Consider the following 16,233-nt stretch of genomic DNA (forward strand, 5'->3'; position numbering starts at 1 on the left):
GTAAACTTTACTTCATTTATTTTTACTGAATCAATCCTTTCTTTTAGTAAACTTTACTTCATTTATTTTTGCTATGCAAAAACTAAAGAAATCTGCAGGGGGGGGGGAATATATCTTCTTAAAACACACTGCTGTACTGTAAGTGTTAGTATTGTGCATTATGTAGAGTATTTTTATTGATGTATATTTACCTTTTATGGGAGTGGCTTCAGTGAAACCAGTCACTGTAATGAATCCAAACAGGTACAATATCTGACGATACATTTTTCTAAAAAATATATAAAAATATATACACAATGTTAATGTAAGAAATATTATCATTTAATATTTGGACATAATCTCAAACAGTTTAGCTGACATTGATATTGCCCATCGAGTTAATTTAGCTAGAAAATTATAATTTATTTTATAATATATTATAATTTTAGTGACTCTGGTTTTGTATTATATATGGTTTATTATTAAGAATGTTTAAGCATTTTTATTCTCCAATTCCAATAATTCAATATTTCAAATAATTACAGCTCACCGTTCTTTAAAATAAATGTGCAAACAATATTATATATATTATATATTATATTATATTTCTTTATTATATCAATGGCATAAAATATTGAAAGTGTCTTAAAATAACAGCAATTTAATTTATTAAACAAAATCTTATTAATAAGTCTAGTGGCAGAATTGTGGGTAGCCCAAATGGCCTTACAAAAAACTAAACTTTATTTAGTGTAAATTGTATTATTTATTAATATAAATAAACTATTCAACTTAGCCCTGCAGCACTACAGACATGGCAAAAAAACATTATGTTGCAACTATGCTGCGACTCAAAAACTGCATTATATTAATGATAAAATATTAATATATATATGAATAATTCTGAGACTCACCTTTTTTCTCAGTGGAGCTGCAGAAGCTCTGGGAGACGTGATCACTTCCACTGAAGAGCCTCGTCTGAAGATCACAGAGCTTTATATATCATTTTAAACAGTGAAAACGGGGGATATTTATGATGAGAAAATAGGATATAGTTATAAAACGCTGCTGTAATGTGTGTGTGCTGATGGGTGAGGGCTTAATCTGTGTGTATTCTGAATTAGGCACCACCAAAAGTACACAATGTATAATATATAATAATAGCGCTGAACATCTGCTCTAACATGAGTTCAAGAGTTTAACACTGAACTGGACTGTATGTATTTATTTTGGTAAAAACTTCTGGTCTGAAGACTAAACAGCAATAAAACAGCAGTGTCAATATTAACTCAGTAAAACAGTAAAACTGTCTCGGATTAGCTGCACTATATGGACAAAATATTAATTTGTATTGAGACACATATAGATTCCAAAAAAAGTAGCGTATTTTTTAAATGACATCCCATTCTAAACCCATAGTCATCAGTGTGGAGTCGGTCCCCTTTTATGTTTGTACTGTTGTAGAAATGAAAATGAAAGGTGGGTCAAGACAGGTGGAGTGAAGTTGAAAGCAAGCCAAGTATTTATTACAAAGTACTGGATCCAGGAGAACATACAAGTACGGTTCTTCACCGTCCAGCATACGCTCTGACCCCCCTAATGATCTGACTCCATGTATATACCAAAAATGACGTGAAATCGGCCGATGAGGCGTTGCTAAAATCATCTTATGTCAGCATGCATGGTGTTACGTGTTAGTGCTCAAGATTCGCTAGTGTTGGCCTTGAGTGTGTGCAGCCAGACAGTCCGGCATTTGTTCAGTAATTAGACAGTGTTGCACTCCCTGTGCGCATGTCCTCCTTAATTTGACAGGTGAAGGACTTTACGCGCACAGAGAGAGAAAGACTGCACTGTTTGCCCAAAAGCCTCCTTGTATTAAATCAGGTCATGCAGAATGCATAACCATGCAGAAATCTGATGATTTGTAGCTGTTAGTGAGAAAAACATGCAATCACACAATGGGTTTCAGTGAGGTGTCAGTGGCGCGTGATTCGTCCGCCATACAATAGGTCTATACGTTAGTAAACCCCCTTATGTATCATGTGGGTTAGTTTGTCAGACTAAGGCCTGTGTTAGTCACATGCTCATACAAAACAATGTTTCACTATGTACGTGAGGAATATATGGTGGTTAATGGTTAGTCTTCTATATAAATGTGTGTAAGATATACTGTGAGTAATAAAATGATCAAATATGGTGTGAGTATTGGTTAATACATATAAAATACAAGGTTTCACAGATGATTATGTAATTTTAGATACCAAGATAAGTAATCATGATTGTGAGATACTTGTCAATATATTCAAGGTAAAACAATGTTTCTTCGTAAGATTTTCCACAGTACTATATGGAGAAAAATATCGAGACACTGACAAGAGCAGAGACAAGAGCGTCCATTTACAGCTACACTATATCAGAAATGTTGTTTAAAATATTTTACATTATTCAAAGTATCTCCTCTTGTTTAGATGATCAGGTTTGAACATCTCTGCTGGATTTTCTCAGTCAGCTTTATGATGTAGAGTCTCCTGGAATTCAGTCTTTCAGTTAACAGCTGTGCTGAACTCATCAAGAGTTAATTACTTGAATTTCTTGTCTCTTAATAAAGTGTTTGAGAGCATCAGTTAAAGTAAAGTAGTGAAGAGGTAGAGTTACAGGTATACAGTGAATAGTGAATATTTCAGTAATGTTCCAATCCATCAAAAACTTTATGATGATGAAACTGGCTCTCATCAGGATAACGGAATGTTCTGTGATGTCAAGTAATGCTCTGTAATGTCATGGAATGTTCTGTGACGTCATGGAATGTTCTGTGATGTCACAAAATGTTCTGTGATGTTTTTTTCTGATGTTTTATCTGATGTATTAATTGTTTATTTTATTGTTTTTTCATTATATTAAAATGTTCTGTATTGTATATTAATACTAAACTCATTCAAACTATTATGAAAGATGTATGGAGTTATATTTTATACGTTTTATATTTTACTTTCTTCAAAGTATCTCCTCTTGTTCAGATGATCAGTTTTGAACACCATTTTCTCAATCAACTAGAATTCAGGCTTTATATGAATAGCTCTATTTGAGTAATGTTCGAATCCAGGTTATGAGAAGCAACAACTACTCAACCAAGTAAAGAAAAAATGACTTTAAGAAAAAAATGAAGGTCAATCACTCAAAAAGGAAGAATTTCAAGAACTTTGAAAGTATCCTCAAGTGCAGTTGCAAAAAAAAGACAATCAAAAACATTATGAAAATGGAACTGGCACTCATCAGGACCAGTTGTACAGGAGTTCATCAGAGTTACCAGACCCAGAAACCACAAGCATCTAAATATAAGAGATATCGAAATCAAAAAGATAAGAGCATCTAAAAGCTTCTTCACAGAGTATTCTGGTTTGTTTAACACTGTTTTTAAGTTACTACATGATTCATTATGAGTTCCTTCATAATCTTCATAATCACTTCTCTATTCATTTACTATGTAGAAAAAAAATAAAAATGAAAAAGGTGTGCCCAAACTTTTGACTGGCACTTTAGACCATGCAATTGATCTGAAAAACTACATGAACAAAACACAGTAATCTTTTCATATCAAATACAATGATTTTACCGTTTATAATAAAAAATAATGAACCCAGATCACACAGTTTTGTGCAAAGCAGATTTATTACTGATTTACTATTATTTTATTAATCACCTCTTATTGACCACTGTATAATCAACATTTCATACTTTTAATCATTTGTTCATTTTCGCGTGACTTATATTTATTAAGGATGTCATTATTTCTGTGAGGGATCTAAACGTACATAATAAAAATACTTTAATAGATGTCAGTGTAAAATTATTTTATCCCAAGTCCTTTTGAAGCATTTCTATTGGTCCATGAAGCATGAAATTCTAGTTGAGTGTTAAAAACGTTGGTCTTTTTGAATTATGTGAATTTGAAATTTTTGGAAAATTTAAAAAAAAATGATTTTTTAAAATCGTAACATATATATTTTTTTCTTTTCTTGATTGCAAAATTGCTGAATTCATGTATTGATTCTGTGAGTGAGGTCTAGGTTCGGATATGCACTGTTTGGAAATACATACAGTAAAAATTTTACGATGATAAGATTTGGGGATTTTGAGTGTCTTTGGGTTGTTTCTTTGGTCCTGTGATCAAAATTTTATTATTTGTTTTATTTTATTATCTAGTTTAGGGGTCGGCAATAGGAATTATTATCTGGTCCGTGAGGTTGTTTATAATAAACTATAATAAACGATAATGAAACAAATAAAATAATTAAAAACTTCACTGGAGAGCTTTTGTTTACATCCCTCCCCTGTGTCTCGTTTTTCCGCCTGTTCTTGGGCTCTCTATCTACTTATAAGGGCGTTTTTTCCCGGTCATGTCCCAATTCACTAGCCGGGGCAGCGGTAGTGTATTGGAGCGCGACCCTGACGACACGGGTTGGATCCCCCGTGAGGAGCGGTGTGTTTATTTATTTATTTCTACTTGGGTTTACCTGCTTTGAGATCAACTGTTCTGCAATTGGGTTCAACAATCCTCTGGGCTGGAGAGCTACAAGTCTAAAACACAATTTTCTTTTTTACCCCTGATCTGGATGGTGCTTAACCCTCATATTATCTTTGGGGTTTAACCATTAAACATTAAATGTTGATTTAATGTTGTCTCAACGTTGAAACAACAGCATGCATTACCTAATCATATTTCAACCACATTTCAACGTTGAAAGTCGGTTGTGTGGAGCTGGGTTAATATTGAAGGCTGAACATCAGCAAAGCCCCGCCCATATTAACCTCGGCACCACCCTGCCAGAACATGTGCGATATAATAATGGAGATACCACACCGCCCACCCTCCACAAGCTAAACTAAGATTTGAACTGAGGACTCCATCCAGAGAAAACTGGAAAGGCTTCTAACCTCCAGCGGAAGTGATTCTATCTACCTAAAAAACAACAGGTGTGAACAGGCCAAAAATGGGTTCACATTTAATTTAAACTGCATTAAAATGCAATCACAGCACAGAATCACAGAGTTATAAAATCAAGAATGTCCTCCACCTCACACAGCATCAGAAACTCCTTCCTCCATGAATTCACGATGGTGACGTACCTCCCCTTCATCCCGTTACACTGGAAGGTCACGGAGGGGTTTTTACCGATGGAGGAAATCACACCACACCTACAGATACAGGAAACACAAAGAGAGAGAGTAAAATATTACATAATATTAAAGTATATTGTAGTTTTTATGTGGTGAAAATGGTCTTGGCAGCTAAATCAAGTATAAAGGTTTAAAGGTGTCCTTCCGCTAAAATCTTCTTTTTCTTGTTGTTTGTGAAATACAGCAGGTTTCTCTGAGTTTCTGGACCTGGACTACCTGTCACGGAGGGTGATCCAGGCAGGGAGACGAGGAAAGCGGACGCAAGTGCAGGTAAGGGCGAAACGAATAAATAATTTATTAAATAAATAACAAAGATAGACAAAGAAACAAGTAAACACGTAACAAAGATAATATAAACATAAACAAACTAGAGATAATAATAAACAAACAGGGAATAACAACAAGGAACTAAACTCGATAAATAATAAATTAACAAAGAAACAAACGAGGGACTAAATAAATACAAAACTAAACAAGGCAGGGATATATATACATAAGGAAACCAACATGAATCTAAACTAGACAGGGAATAACTAAACTAGACAAGAATTAATAAACTAAACAGGGCAAGGAGAAAACAACTGAAAATAACAGGGAACTAGAAATAAACAAGAAGATATAAACAAGGAGCCGGTGGATTTGGTGTTTTACAGAGACTCTAAGACTAGATCAGTGGCTGAACTGCACTTAGCAGGGCATTATTACACATGTTGTAAAGTAACATATAACATTGCAAAGACTGTTATTAGTATAAAAATGTCTTTATTTTAAAAAAGTTTCTAACTGTTGTTCGTCTCGCTGCCTCCTGGTGTCACAGTGCACAGTGCAATCAGAGGTGAAATGTTTGCATGTATAAATATTTTCCATAAACTGCAGAGTGAAACCGAAACTAAACGTACTGAATACAGTTTACCTGGGGTTCTGAATGCCGCTGTGAGCCGGATTGTCTCCGATTCGGATCTCAGCTCCGTTCAGTCTCTCGGGAACAGCGTCCTGCCGGTTGGTGATGGTGATGGACGACACCTTGTGAGTTTTCTGAAGGTCCAGCTTCCACCAGGGACTGAGGTCGGATTTAGTGTGAGTGCAGGAACCGCAGAAGTAGTTTCCATCTCGGTTTCCATCGATGGCTTTGATCGCATAGCCATCGTCAAAATTGCTGGATTGGGAAGCGAATCCTTTCAGTGCAACATTTTCTTCTGAACAACAACAAAAAAGAAAAGAGAAAACAGGAAAATCCATCAGCAGGATAACATAAAATTTTGGAATCTATACAATAAAAGAGTCCTTCCAATGAATAACCATATATCGATGATTTCTTCATTGTGGGAGAATTCCCTTATTCTTTCTATATTTTTTTTTTATATAATTTGGACTGCTTATTTTATAATGTATTTAAGATGTCCTTTATTTGGACATACAGGGGTTGGACAATGAAACTGAAACATCTGTCATCATTTTAGTGTGGGATTTTAGGTTTCATGGCTAAATTGGAGCAGCCTGGTGTTCAATCTTCATTAATTGCACATTACACCAGTAAGAGCAGAGTGTGAAGGTTCAATTAGCAGGGTAAGAGCACAGTTCTGCTCTAAATATTGCAATACACAACATTATGGGAGACATACCAGAGTTCAAAAGAGGACAAATTGTTGGTGCACGTCTTGCTGGAGCATCTGTGACCAAGACAGCAAGTCTTTGTGATGCATCAAGAGCCACGGTATCCAGGGAAATGTCAGCATACCACCAAGAAGAACCAACCACATCCAACAGGATTAACTGTGGACGCTGTAAGAGGAAGCTGTCTGAAAGGGATGTTCGGGTGCTAACCCGGATTGTATCCAAAGAACATAAAACCACGGCTGATCAAATCACGACAGAATTCAACTAACCATATTAAATGTGTCTGTCTGTCTGTCCATCTATCTATGTATCTATCTATCTATCTATCTATGTATCTATCTATGTATCTATGTATCTATCTATCTATCTATCTATCTATCTATCTATCTATCTATCTGCCTATTTATCTGTCTGTCTGTCTGCATGCCTGTCCGTCCGTCTGTCCATCTATCCGTCCGTCTGTATGTATGTCTGTCTGTCTGCATATCTGTCTTTCTTTTTGTCTGTCTGCCTGCCTATCTATATATCAATCTGTCTGTCTGTTTGTCTGTCTGTCTGTTAATTTTGTTATTTAAAAACCAAGTACACTGAAAATACTTCAGTTTTTTTTCCCTGAATAATTTAAAGTTCTGAACGTTCAGCCCATCCCTAGTAAATTTTAGCATTTACATGTTTCATCTAATAAAATATAATATAATAAAATATAATATAATATTCAGTGTATGTTTGTGCTGTTTACCTTGGGCGTCAGTTGCATCAATGAAACCAGTCACTGCAACGATCCCAAGCAGGTAAAAGTTGCGTCCATCCATTTTTCTAAACTCTGTATATCTGTCTGTCTGTCTGACTCCTCTGTGAAACTAGGTTTATCTATTTGTCTGTCTGACTTTTTTTGTGAAACTATGTTTATTTATCTGTCTGTCTGTCTGTCTGTCTGACTTTTTTTGTGAAACTCTGTCTATCTGTCTGTCTGTCTGACTCCTCTGTGAAACTATGTTTATGTCTGTCTGTCTGTCTTCTCTGTTAAACTATGTTTATGTCTGTCTGTCTGACTTCTTTGTGAAACTATGTCTATATATATGTCTGTCTGACTGTCTGTCTGACTTCTCTGTGAAACTATGTTTATCTACCTGTCTGTCTGTCTGGTCTATGGAGCTTTATATCAAGTCATGTTGCCTCCCATAGTCTCACACCTCTATTCATAATGCATTTAATTATCCTTTATTAACTTCATCTGTATTGATTATAGTAAAGTTATTCAGTATAGGAGAATTTATAAAGCAGATTTATAACACTGTGTAACTATATATTCACCTGTCTGTCTGTGTAACTATATATTCACCTGTCTGTCTGTGTAACTATATATTCACCTGTCTGTCTGTGTAACTATATATTCACCTGTCTGTCTGTCCATATAACTATATATTGACCTGTCTGTCTGTGTAACTATATGTTGGCCTGTCTGTCTGTCTGTCTGACTTCTCTGTGAACCTGTTTATCTATATATCTGTCTGTCTGTCTGTCTGACTTCTCTGTGAACCTGTGTTTATCTATCTATCTATCTATCTATCTATCTATCTATCTATCTGTCTGTCTGTCTGTCTGTCTGTCTGTCTGTCTGTCTGTCTGTCAGTCCATCAGTCTTTCTGCCTGCGCATATATAATCATGTAAAAGTTAAATTTAGTAAAATAAAAGTGAATCTTAGTATTGCAATATTATGACATATAAAAGTTTTAGTTTTCTAAATCCTGAATCTCTAAAAACTAAATAATTCACATTATTCACCTGAATTTTTATTGAACTTTTATTATGTTTAATTACAGATTACAGGCTCTGTCTGTGTGTTTTTACTGAGAACTGCATTTCCCTATAATAATATAATATAATATCATTCCAAACACATACGTTTACACAAGCTATAAAATCAACAGAGCGCTCACAAAGCCAATTTATGTAAATGTAAATATTATCTGATCTCAGTGCTGCTGTTTCAGGACTGAGCAGTATTGAGTAGACATATAAAATACATTTAGTCTGTGTGTTTCAGTAAGTACTGCATATAATACATGTAATAAAATGCTAATCTAAATATCTACAGTTGTGACGGGCTGTTTATTTACACTCGTCTGGAAAATGAAGTGTAAATTAACTCGTATTCCGGCGTTTTTTTATTTGTAGCCCCATCTCAACTTTTTAACTTTTAACTATCAAAAACGTTATGATGAAACTGGCACTCATCAGGACCGCCCCAGGAATGGAAGACCAGGAGTCACCTCTGTTGCACAGGATAACGTACTGAGCGTATGATACATTTTAGTAGGAAGGTGTTCTGTTGAGTTCTGTCGAGTTTCTGTCCTCCCACGTGAACCAACTTCCTTGATGTTTGCCTTGCAATCCTTTTACTCTAAACACAATGGATAGGTTATCTGTGGAAGAGGTTCTGGTCCAGGTTTTTGGACATGATGAAGAGGGCACTGAAATTGAGTCAGAGATAGAGGAGGATGTCTTAGAAGTGGACAACAACACAGATTTTGACTGATCAGTCAGCAGATAGAGAGGGACAGGCACCTGAAGAACAGGCCCCTGAGGAGATATTCTGGTTCAAGAGTGGACACTTGCTCTGGTCTTTATCCCCCCAGAACAGAGGAAGTAGAGCAAGAGTGGAAAACTCTAAAAAATCAAGAACATGACTCCAGGGCCAACATGGTATGTGACATCTCATGTGGATGACATCAAGTCCAGCTTCCAACTCTTTTTCATTGAGTGAATTATACTGGAGATGACAAACCAGGAGGGGAAGCGTGTGTTTGGTCTGTTGATTTTAGCAGGAGTATATCTCTTAAACAATGAGGCAACAAAAAGGGAAAAACAGGGAAATATGGAATAAAGATCTGGCCAGCAAGTGATGCCAGAAGCAGCTATGCCTGGAATATGCAGGTATACATGGGAAAACCCATGTGAGCTCTGTGCCCATAGAGACAACAAAACAAGCCTGAGGTGCTGCAAATGTGATGCCTATGTTTGCAAGGCCCACTTTGACCTGAGTGTCACATGTTGAGTTTTGTCTTTGGTTTTCAATGTATCATTTATAACATGTTCATTTTGTAATACATGTGCAGTGCCTGTCTGTACTTTAACTGCAGTTATCTTATGTATAGTTCTATAAATTCAGGTTAAACACTGCTTTGACACATTGATCACAGCTAAAAAATGTTGTATAAAAATTTGATGGTGAAAATGCTATAATTAGGCAGGCTAGGAATATTGTTTCCGATAGTACACATGTGCTACATCAGGAGTACCAGCTCATGAACTCAGGTAGAAGATACAGGGTTCCTTTGTGCAGGCACAATAGGTTTAAACATTCTTTTGAACCACTGTCAATTAAGATTCTAAATAATAAGGACGTCTGACTGTATTCAGTTGTAAAGGAACTGTGGGGTTGTGTAAAAGTATGTAATGCAATGCACTTTAAATCCTTAATGTATTGTAATGATATGGTTTTGGTCACATGATTGTCTGTTTTGTGTTGTAGTGCAGTATGCCCTCAATCCAAGAAAAAATTCTCCTTGGGAGATGAATAAAGGAACTATGACTATGTTAAAATTTGACCGGGAACACTAAAGTAAGGTGCAGGAGGTGAACACGACAGGAGGGTTAAAAGGATTTCACATTCACTGAAATAATTAAGACATATTTAAATCAAGAACATCCTAACAGGCCAAGCTACATGTTACCATAGAAACCCTTCTTTAAAATCACCTTCACAATTCTTGCATGTGTTGAACTTGTGAGTTTTTTTTTTTGCAGTCATGAGCAGACAGACAGTCTCATGCATTGTCATTGAAGATGATTTTGCTCCGGAAGGCTCTGTTCTTCTTTTTGTACAATGGAAGAAAGTCGTCAGTCAGAAACTCTATCATCGCTGTCCTATAAAAAATACACTTAACTCCATTTTTGTTGATTTTTAGTTTACTACATAATTTGAACAAACAAACTGTCTCTTACACTGTGCCAAAATTTCTTGATGAACGGACCAATAAAAACTCTTCAAAATGACCTGAAATAAACTCTTTTTACATTGACTTCCATTAAAAGTTGACAAGGTTTTTTTTCTCTCCTGTAAAGTTGCTGTTTTGGAGAAAAGTGTTTTTCATTATACTTTTCTGAGGACCCTAACAGAGCTACCCCTCTATCTCCATGACTCCGCCCCAAAACATGACCCCGCCCCAAAACATGACCCCGCCCCCTCCTCGCTGATTTTGTAGCTTGTTGGGACTTTGTGACATCCACCCACCATCCACTACTCCATCCACCCATCATCCACTACTCCATCCACCCAACATCCACTACTCCATCCACCCACCATCCACCCATCATACACTACTCCATCCACCCACCATCCACTACTCCATTCACCCACCATCCACTACTCCATCCACCCACCATCCACTACTCCATTCACCCACCATCCACTACTCCATCCACCCACCATCCACTACTCCATTCACCCACCATCCACTACTCCATCCACCCACCATCCACTACTCCATCCACCCACCATCCATGTAGACCATCCACTACTCCATCCACCCACCATCCACTACTCCATCCACCCACCATCCACTGCTCCATCCACCCACCATCCACTATTCCATCCACCCACCATTCATGTAGACCATCCACTACTCCATCCACCCACCATCCACTACTCCATACACCCATCATCCACTACTCCATTCACCCACCATCCACTACTCCATCCACCCACCATCCACTACTCCATCCACCCACCATCCATGTAGACCATCCACTACTCCATCCACCCACCATCCACTACTCCATCCATCCACCATCCACTATTCCATCCACCCACCATCCATGTAGACCATCCACTACTCCATCCACCCACCATCCACTACTCCATACACTACTCCATACACCCATCATCCACTACTCCATCCACCCACTATCCACTACTCCATCCACCCACCATCCACTACTCCATCCACCCACCATCCACCCATCATACACTACTCTATCCACCCAACATCCACCCATCATACACTACTCCATCCAACCAACATCCACTACTCCATCCACCCACCATCCACCCATCATACACTACTCCATCCACCCACGATCCACTACTCCATTCACCCACCATCCACTACTCCATCCACCCACCATCCACTACTCCATTCACCCACCATCCACTACTCCATCCACCCACCATCCACTACTCCATCCACCCACCATCCACTACTCCATCCACCCACCATCCATGTAGACCATCCACTACTCCATCCACCCACCATCCACTACTCCATCCACCCACCATCCACTATTCCATCCACCCACCATCCATGTAGACCATCCACTACTCCATCCACCCACCATCCACTACTCCATACACTACTCCATACACCCATCATCCACTACTCCATCCACCCACTATCCACTACTCCATCCACCCACCATCCACTACTCCATCCACCCACCATCCACCCATCATACACTACTCTATCCACCCAACATCCACCCATCATACACTACTCCATCCAACCAACATCCACTACTCCATCCACCCACCATCCACCCATCATACACTACTCCATCCACCCACGATCCACTACTCCATTCACCCACCATCCACTACTCCATCCACCCACCATCCACTACTCCATTCACCCACCATCCACTACTCCATCCACCCACCATCCACTACTCCATCCACCCACCATCCACTACTCCATCCACCCACCATCCATGTAGACCATCCACTACTCCATCCACCCACCATCCACTACTCCATCCATCCACCATCCACTACTCCATCCACCCACCATCCATGTAGACCATCCACTACTCCATCCACCCACCATCCACTACTCCACCCACCCACCATCCACTGCTCCATCCACCCACCATCCACTATTCCATCCACCCACCATCCATGTAGACCATCCACTACTCCATCCACCCACCATCCACTACTCCATACACTACTCCATACACCCATCATCCACTACTCCATTCACCCACCATCCACTACTCCATCCACCCACCATCCACTACTCCATCCACCCACCATCCATGTAGACCATCCACTACTCCATCCACCCACCATCCACTACTCCATCCACCCACCATCCACTGCTCCATCCACCCACCATCCACTATTCCATCCACCCACCATCCATGTAGACCATCCACTACTCCATCCACCCACCATCCACTACTCCATACACTACTCCATACACCCATCATCCACTACTCCATCCACCCACTATCCACTACTCCATCCACCCACCATCCACTACTCCATCCACCCATCATACACTACTCTATCCACCCAACATCCACCCATCATACACTACTCCATCCAACCAACATCCACTACTCCATCCACCCACCATCCACCCATCATACACTACTCCATTCACCCACCATCCACTACTCCATCCACCCACCATCCACTACTCCATTCACCCACCATCCACTACTCCATCCACCCACCATCCACTACTCCATCCACCCACCATCCACTACTCCATCCACCCACCATCCATGTAGACCATCCACTACTCCATCCACCCACCATCCACTACTCCATCCACTACTCCATCCATCCACCATCCACTACTCCATCCACCCACCATCCATGTAGACCATCCACTACTCCATCCACCCACCATCCACTACTCCATCCACTACTCCATACACCCATCATCCACTACTCCATCCACCCACTATCCACTACTCCATCCACCCACCATCCACTACTCCATCCACCCACCATCCACTACTCCATCCACCCACCATCCACTACTCCATCCACCCACTATCCACTACTCCTTCCACCCACCATCCACTACTCCATCCACCCACCATCCACTACTCCATCCACCCACCATCCACTACTCCGTCCACCCACCATCCACTACTCCATCCACCCACCATCCACTACTCCATCCACCCACTATCCACTAATCCATCCATCTAGACCATCCACTACTCCACCCACCCACCATCCACTACTCCATCCACCCACTATCCACTACTCCTTCCACCCACCATCCACTACTCCGTCCACCCACCATCCACTACTCCATCCACCCACCATCCACTACTCCATCCACCCACTATCCACTAATCCATCCATCTAGACCATCCACTACTCCACCCACCCACCATCCACTACTCCATCCACCCACCATCCACTACTCCATCCACCCACCATCCACTACTCCGTCCACCCACCATCCACTACTCCATCCACCCACTATCCACTAATCCATCCATCTAGACCATCCACTACTCCACCCACCCACCATCCACTACTCCATCCACCCATCACCCACTACTCCATCCACCCACCATCCACTACTCCATCCACCCATCATCCATGTATCCATCATCCATGTATTTGTCTGTGTAACTATATATTGATGTATCTGTCTATCTGTGTAACTATATATTGATATATTTGTTTGTGTAACTATATATTGATGTATTTATCTGTGTAACTATATATTGATGCATCTTTCTGTCTGTGTAACTATATATTGATGCATCTTTCTGTCTGTGTAACTATATGTTGATGTATTTGTCTCTGTAACAATATATTGATGTATTTGTCTGTCTGTGCAACAATATATTGACATGTCTGTCTGTGTAACTATATATTGATGTATCTATCTGTGGAACTATATATTTATGTATTTGTCTATTTAACTATATATTGATGTATTTGTCTGTGTAACTATATATTGATGTATCTGTCTGTCTGTGTTGCTATATATTGATGTATCTGTCTGTCTGTGTAACTATATATTGATGTATTTGTTTGTGTAGCTATATATTGATGTATTTATCTGTGTAACTATATATTGATGCATCTTTCTGTCTGTGTAACTATATATTGACGTATCTGTCTGTCTGTGTAACTATATATTGACATATCTGTCTATCTGTGTAACTATATTTTGACGTATCTGTCTGTCTGTGTAACTATATATGGATGTATCTGTCTGTGTAACTATATATTGATGTATTTGTCTGTGTAACTATATATTGATGTATTTGTTTGTGTAACTATATATTGATGTATTTATCTGTGTAACTATATATTGATGCATCTTTCTGTCTGTGTAACTATATATTGATGCATCTTTCTGTCTGTGTAACTATATATTGACGTATCTGTCTGTCTGTGTAACTATATATTGATGTATCTGTCTGTCTGTGTATCTATATATTGATGTATCTGTCTGTGTAACTATATACTGATGTATTTGTCTGTGTAACTATATATTGATGTATCTGTCTGTCTGTGTTGCTATATATTGATGTATCTGTCTGTCTGTGTAACTATATATTGATGTATTTCTTTGTGTAACTATATATTGATGTATTTATCTGTGTAACTATATATTGATGTATTTATCTGTGTAACTATATATTGACGTATCTGTCTGTCTGTGTAACTATATATTGACGTATCTGTCTGTCTTTGTAACTATATATTGATGTATCTGTCTGTCTGTGTAACTTTATATTGATGTATTTGTCTGTATAACTATATATTGATGCATTTGTCTGTCTGTGTAACTATATATTGATGCATTTATCTGTGTAACGATATATTGATGTATTTGTCTCTGTAACTATATATTGATGTATTTGTCTATGTAACTACATATTGATGTATCTGTCTGTGTAACTATATGTTGATGTATTTGTCTGTGTAACAATATATTGATGTATTTGTCTGTCTGTGCAACAATATATTGACATGTCTGTCTGTGTAACTATATATTGATGTATCTATCTGTGGAACTATATATTTATGTATTTGTCTATTTAACTATATATTGATGTATTTGTCTGTCTGTGTAACTATATATTGATGTATTTGTCTGTGTAACTATATATTGATGTATCTGTCTGTCTGTGTTGCTATATATTGATGTATCTGTCTGTCTGTGTAACTATATATTGATGTATTTGTTTGTGTAGCTATATATTGATGTATTTATCTGTGTAACTATATATTGATGCATCTTTCTGTCTGTGTAACTATATATTGACGTATCTGTCTGTCTGTGTAACTATATATTGACATATCTGTCTATCTGTGTAACTATATTTTGACGTATCTGTCTGTCTGTGTAACTATATATGGATGTATCTGTCTGTGTAACTATATATTGATGTATTTGTCTGTGTAACTATATATTGATGTATCTGTCTGTCTGTGTAACTATATATTGATGTATATCAATATCAATATATAGTGTAACAATATATTGATGTATTTGTCTGTCTGTGCAACAATATATTGACGTCTGTCTGTGTAACTATATATTGATGTATTTGTTTGTGTAGCTATATATTGATGTATTTATCTGTGTAACTATATATTGATGCATCTTTCTGTCTGTGTAACTATATAT

General features: G+C 38.3%; 1 protein-coding gene across 1 annotated transcript in view; it reads right to left on the reverse strand.

Moving 5' to 3' along the window:
- The window catches only part of LOC111188583 (uncharacterized), a 29,321-nt gene extending 21,735 nt beyond the window's left edge, over positions 1 to 7,586 (reverse strand). Inside the window, exons 1-4 of the mRNA XM_049479405.1 lie at positions 7,514 to 7,586; positions 6,071 to 6,353; positions 5,107 to 5,175; positions 192 to 268 (exon numbers count right to left, since the gene is read on the reverse strand). Coding sequence (XP_049335362.1) covers positions 192 to 268; positions 5,107 to 5,175; positions 6,071 to 6,353; positions 7,514 to 7,586 — 502 coding nt within the window. The remainder of the gene's footprint in view (positions 1 to 191; positions 269 to 5,106; positions 5,176 to 6,070; positions 6,354 to 7,513) is intronic.
- Positions 7,587 to 16,233: the final 8,647 nt, after the last annotated feature.

Source organism: Astyanax mexicanus, chromosome 1 (assembly GCF_023375975.1).
Source record: "Astyanax mexicanus isolate ESR-SI-001 chromosome 1, AstMex3_surface, whole genome shotgun sequence".
In the NCBI taxonomy this organism is placed as follows: Eukaryota; Metazoa; Chordata; class Actinopteri; order Characiformes; family Acestrorhamphidae; genus Astyanax; species Astyanax mexicanus.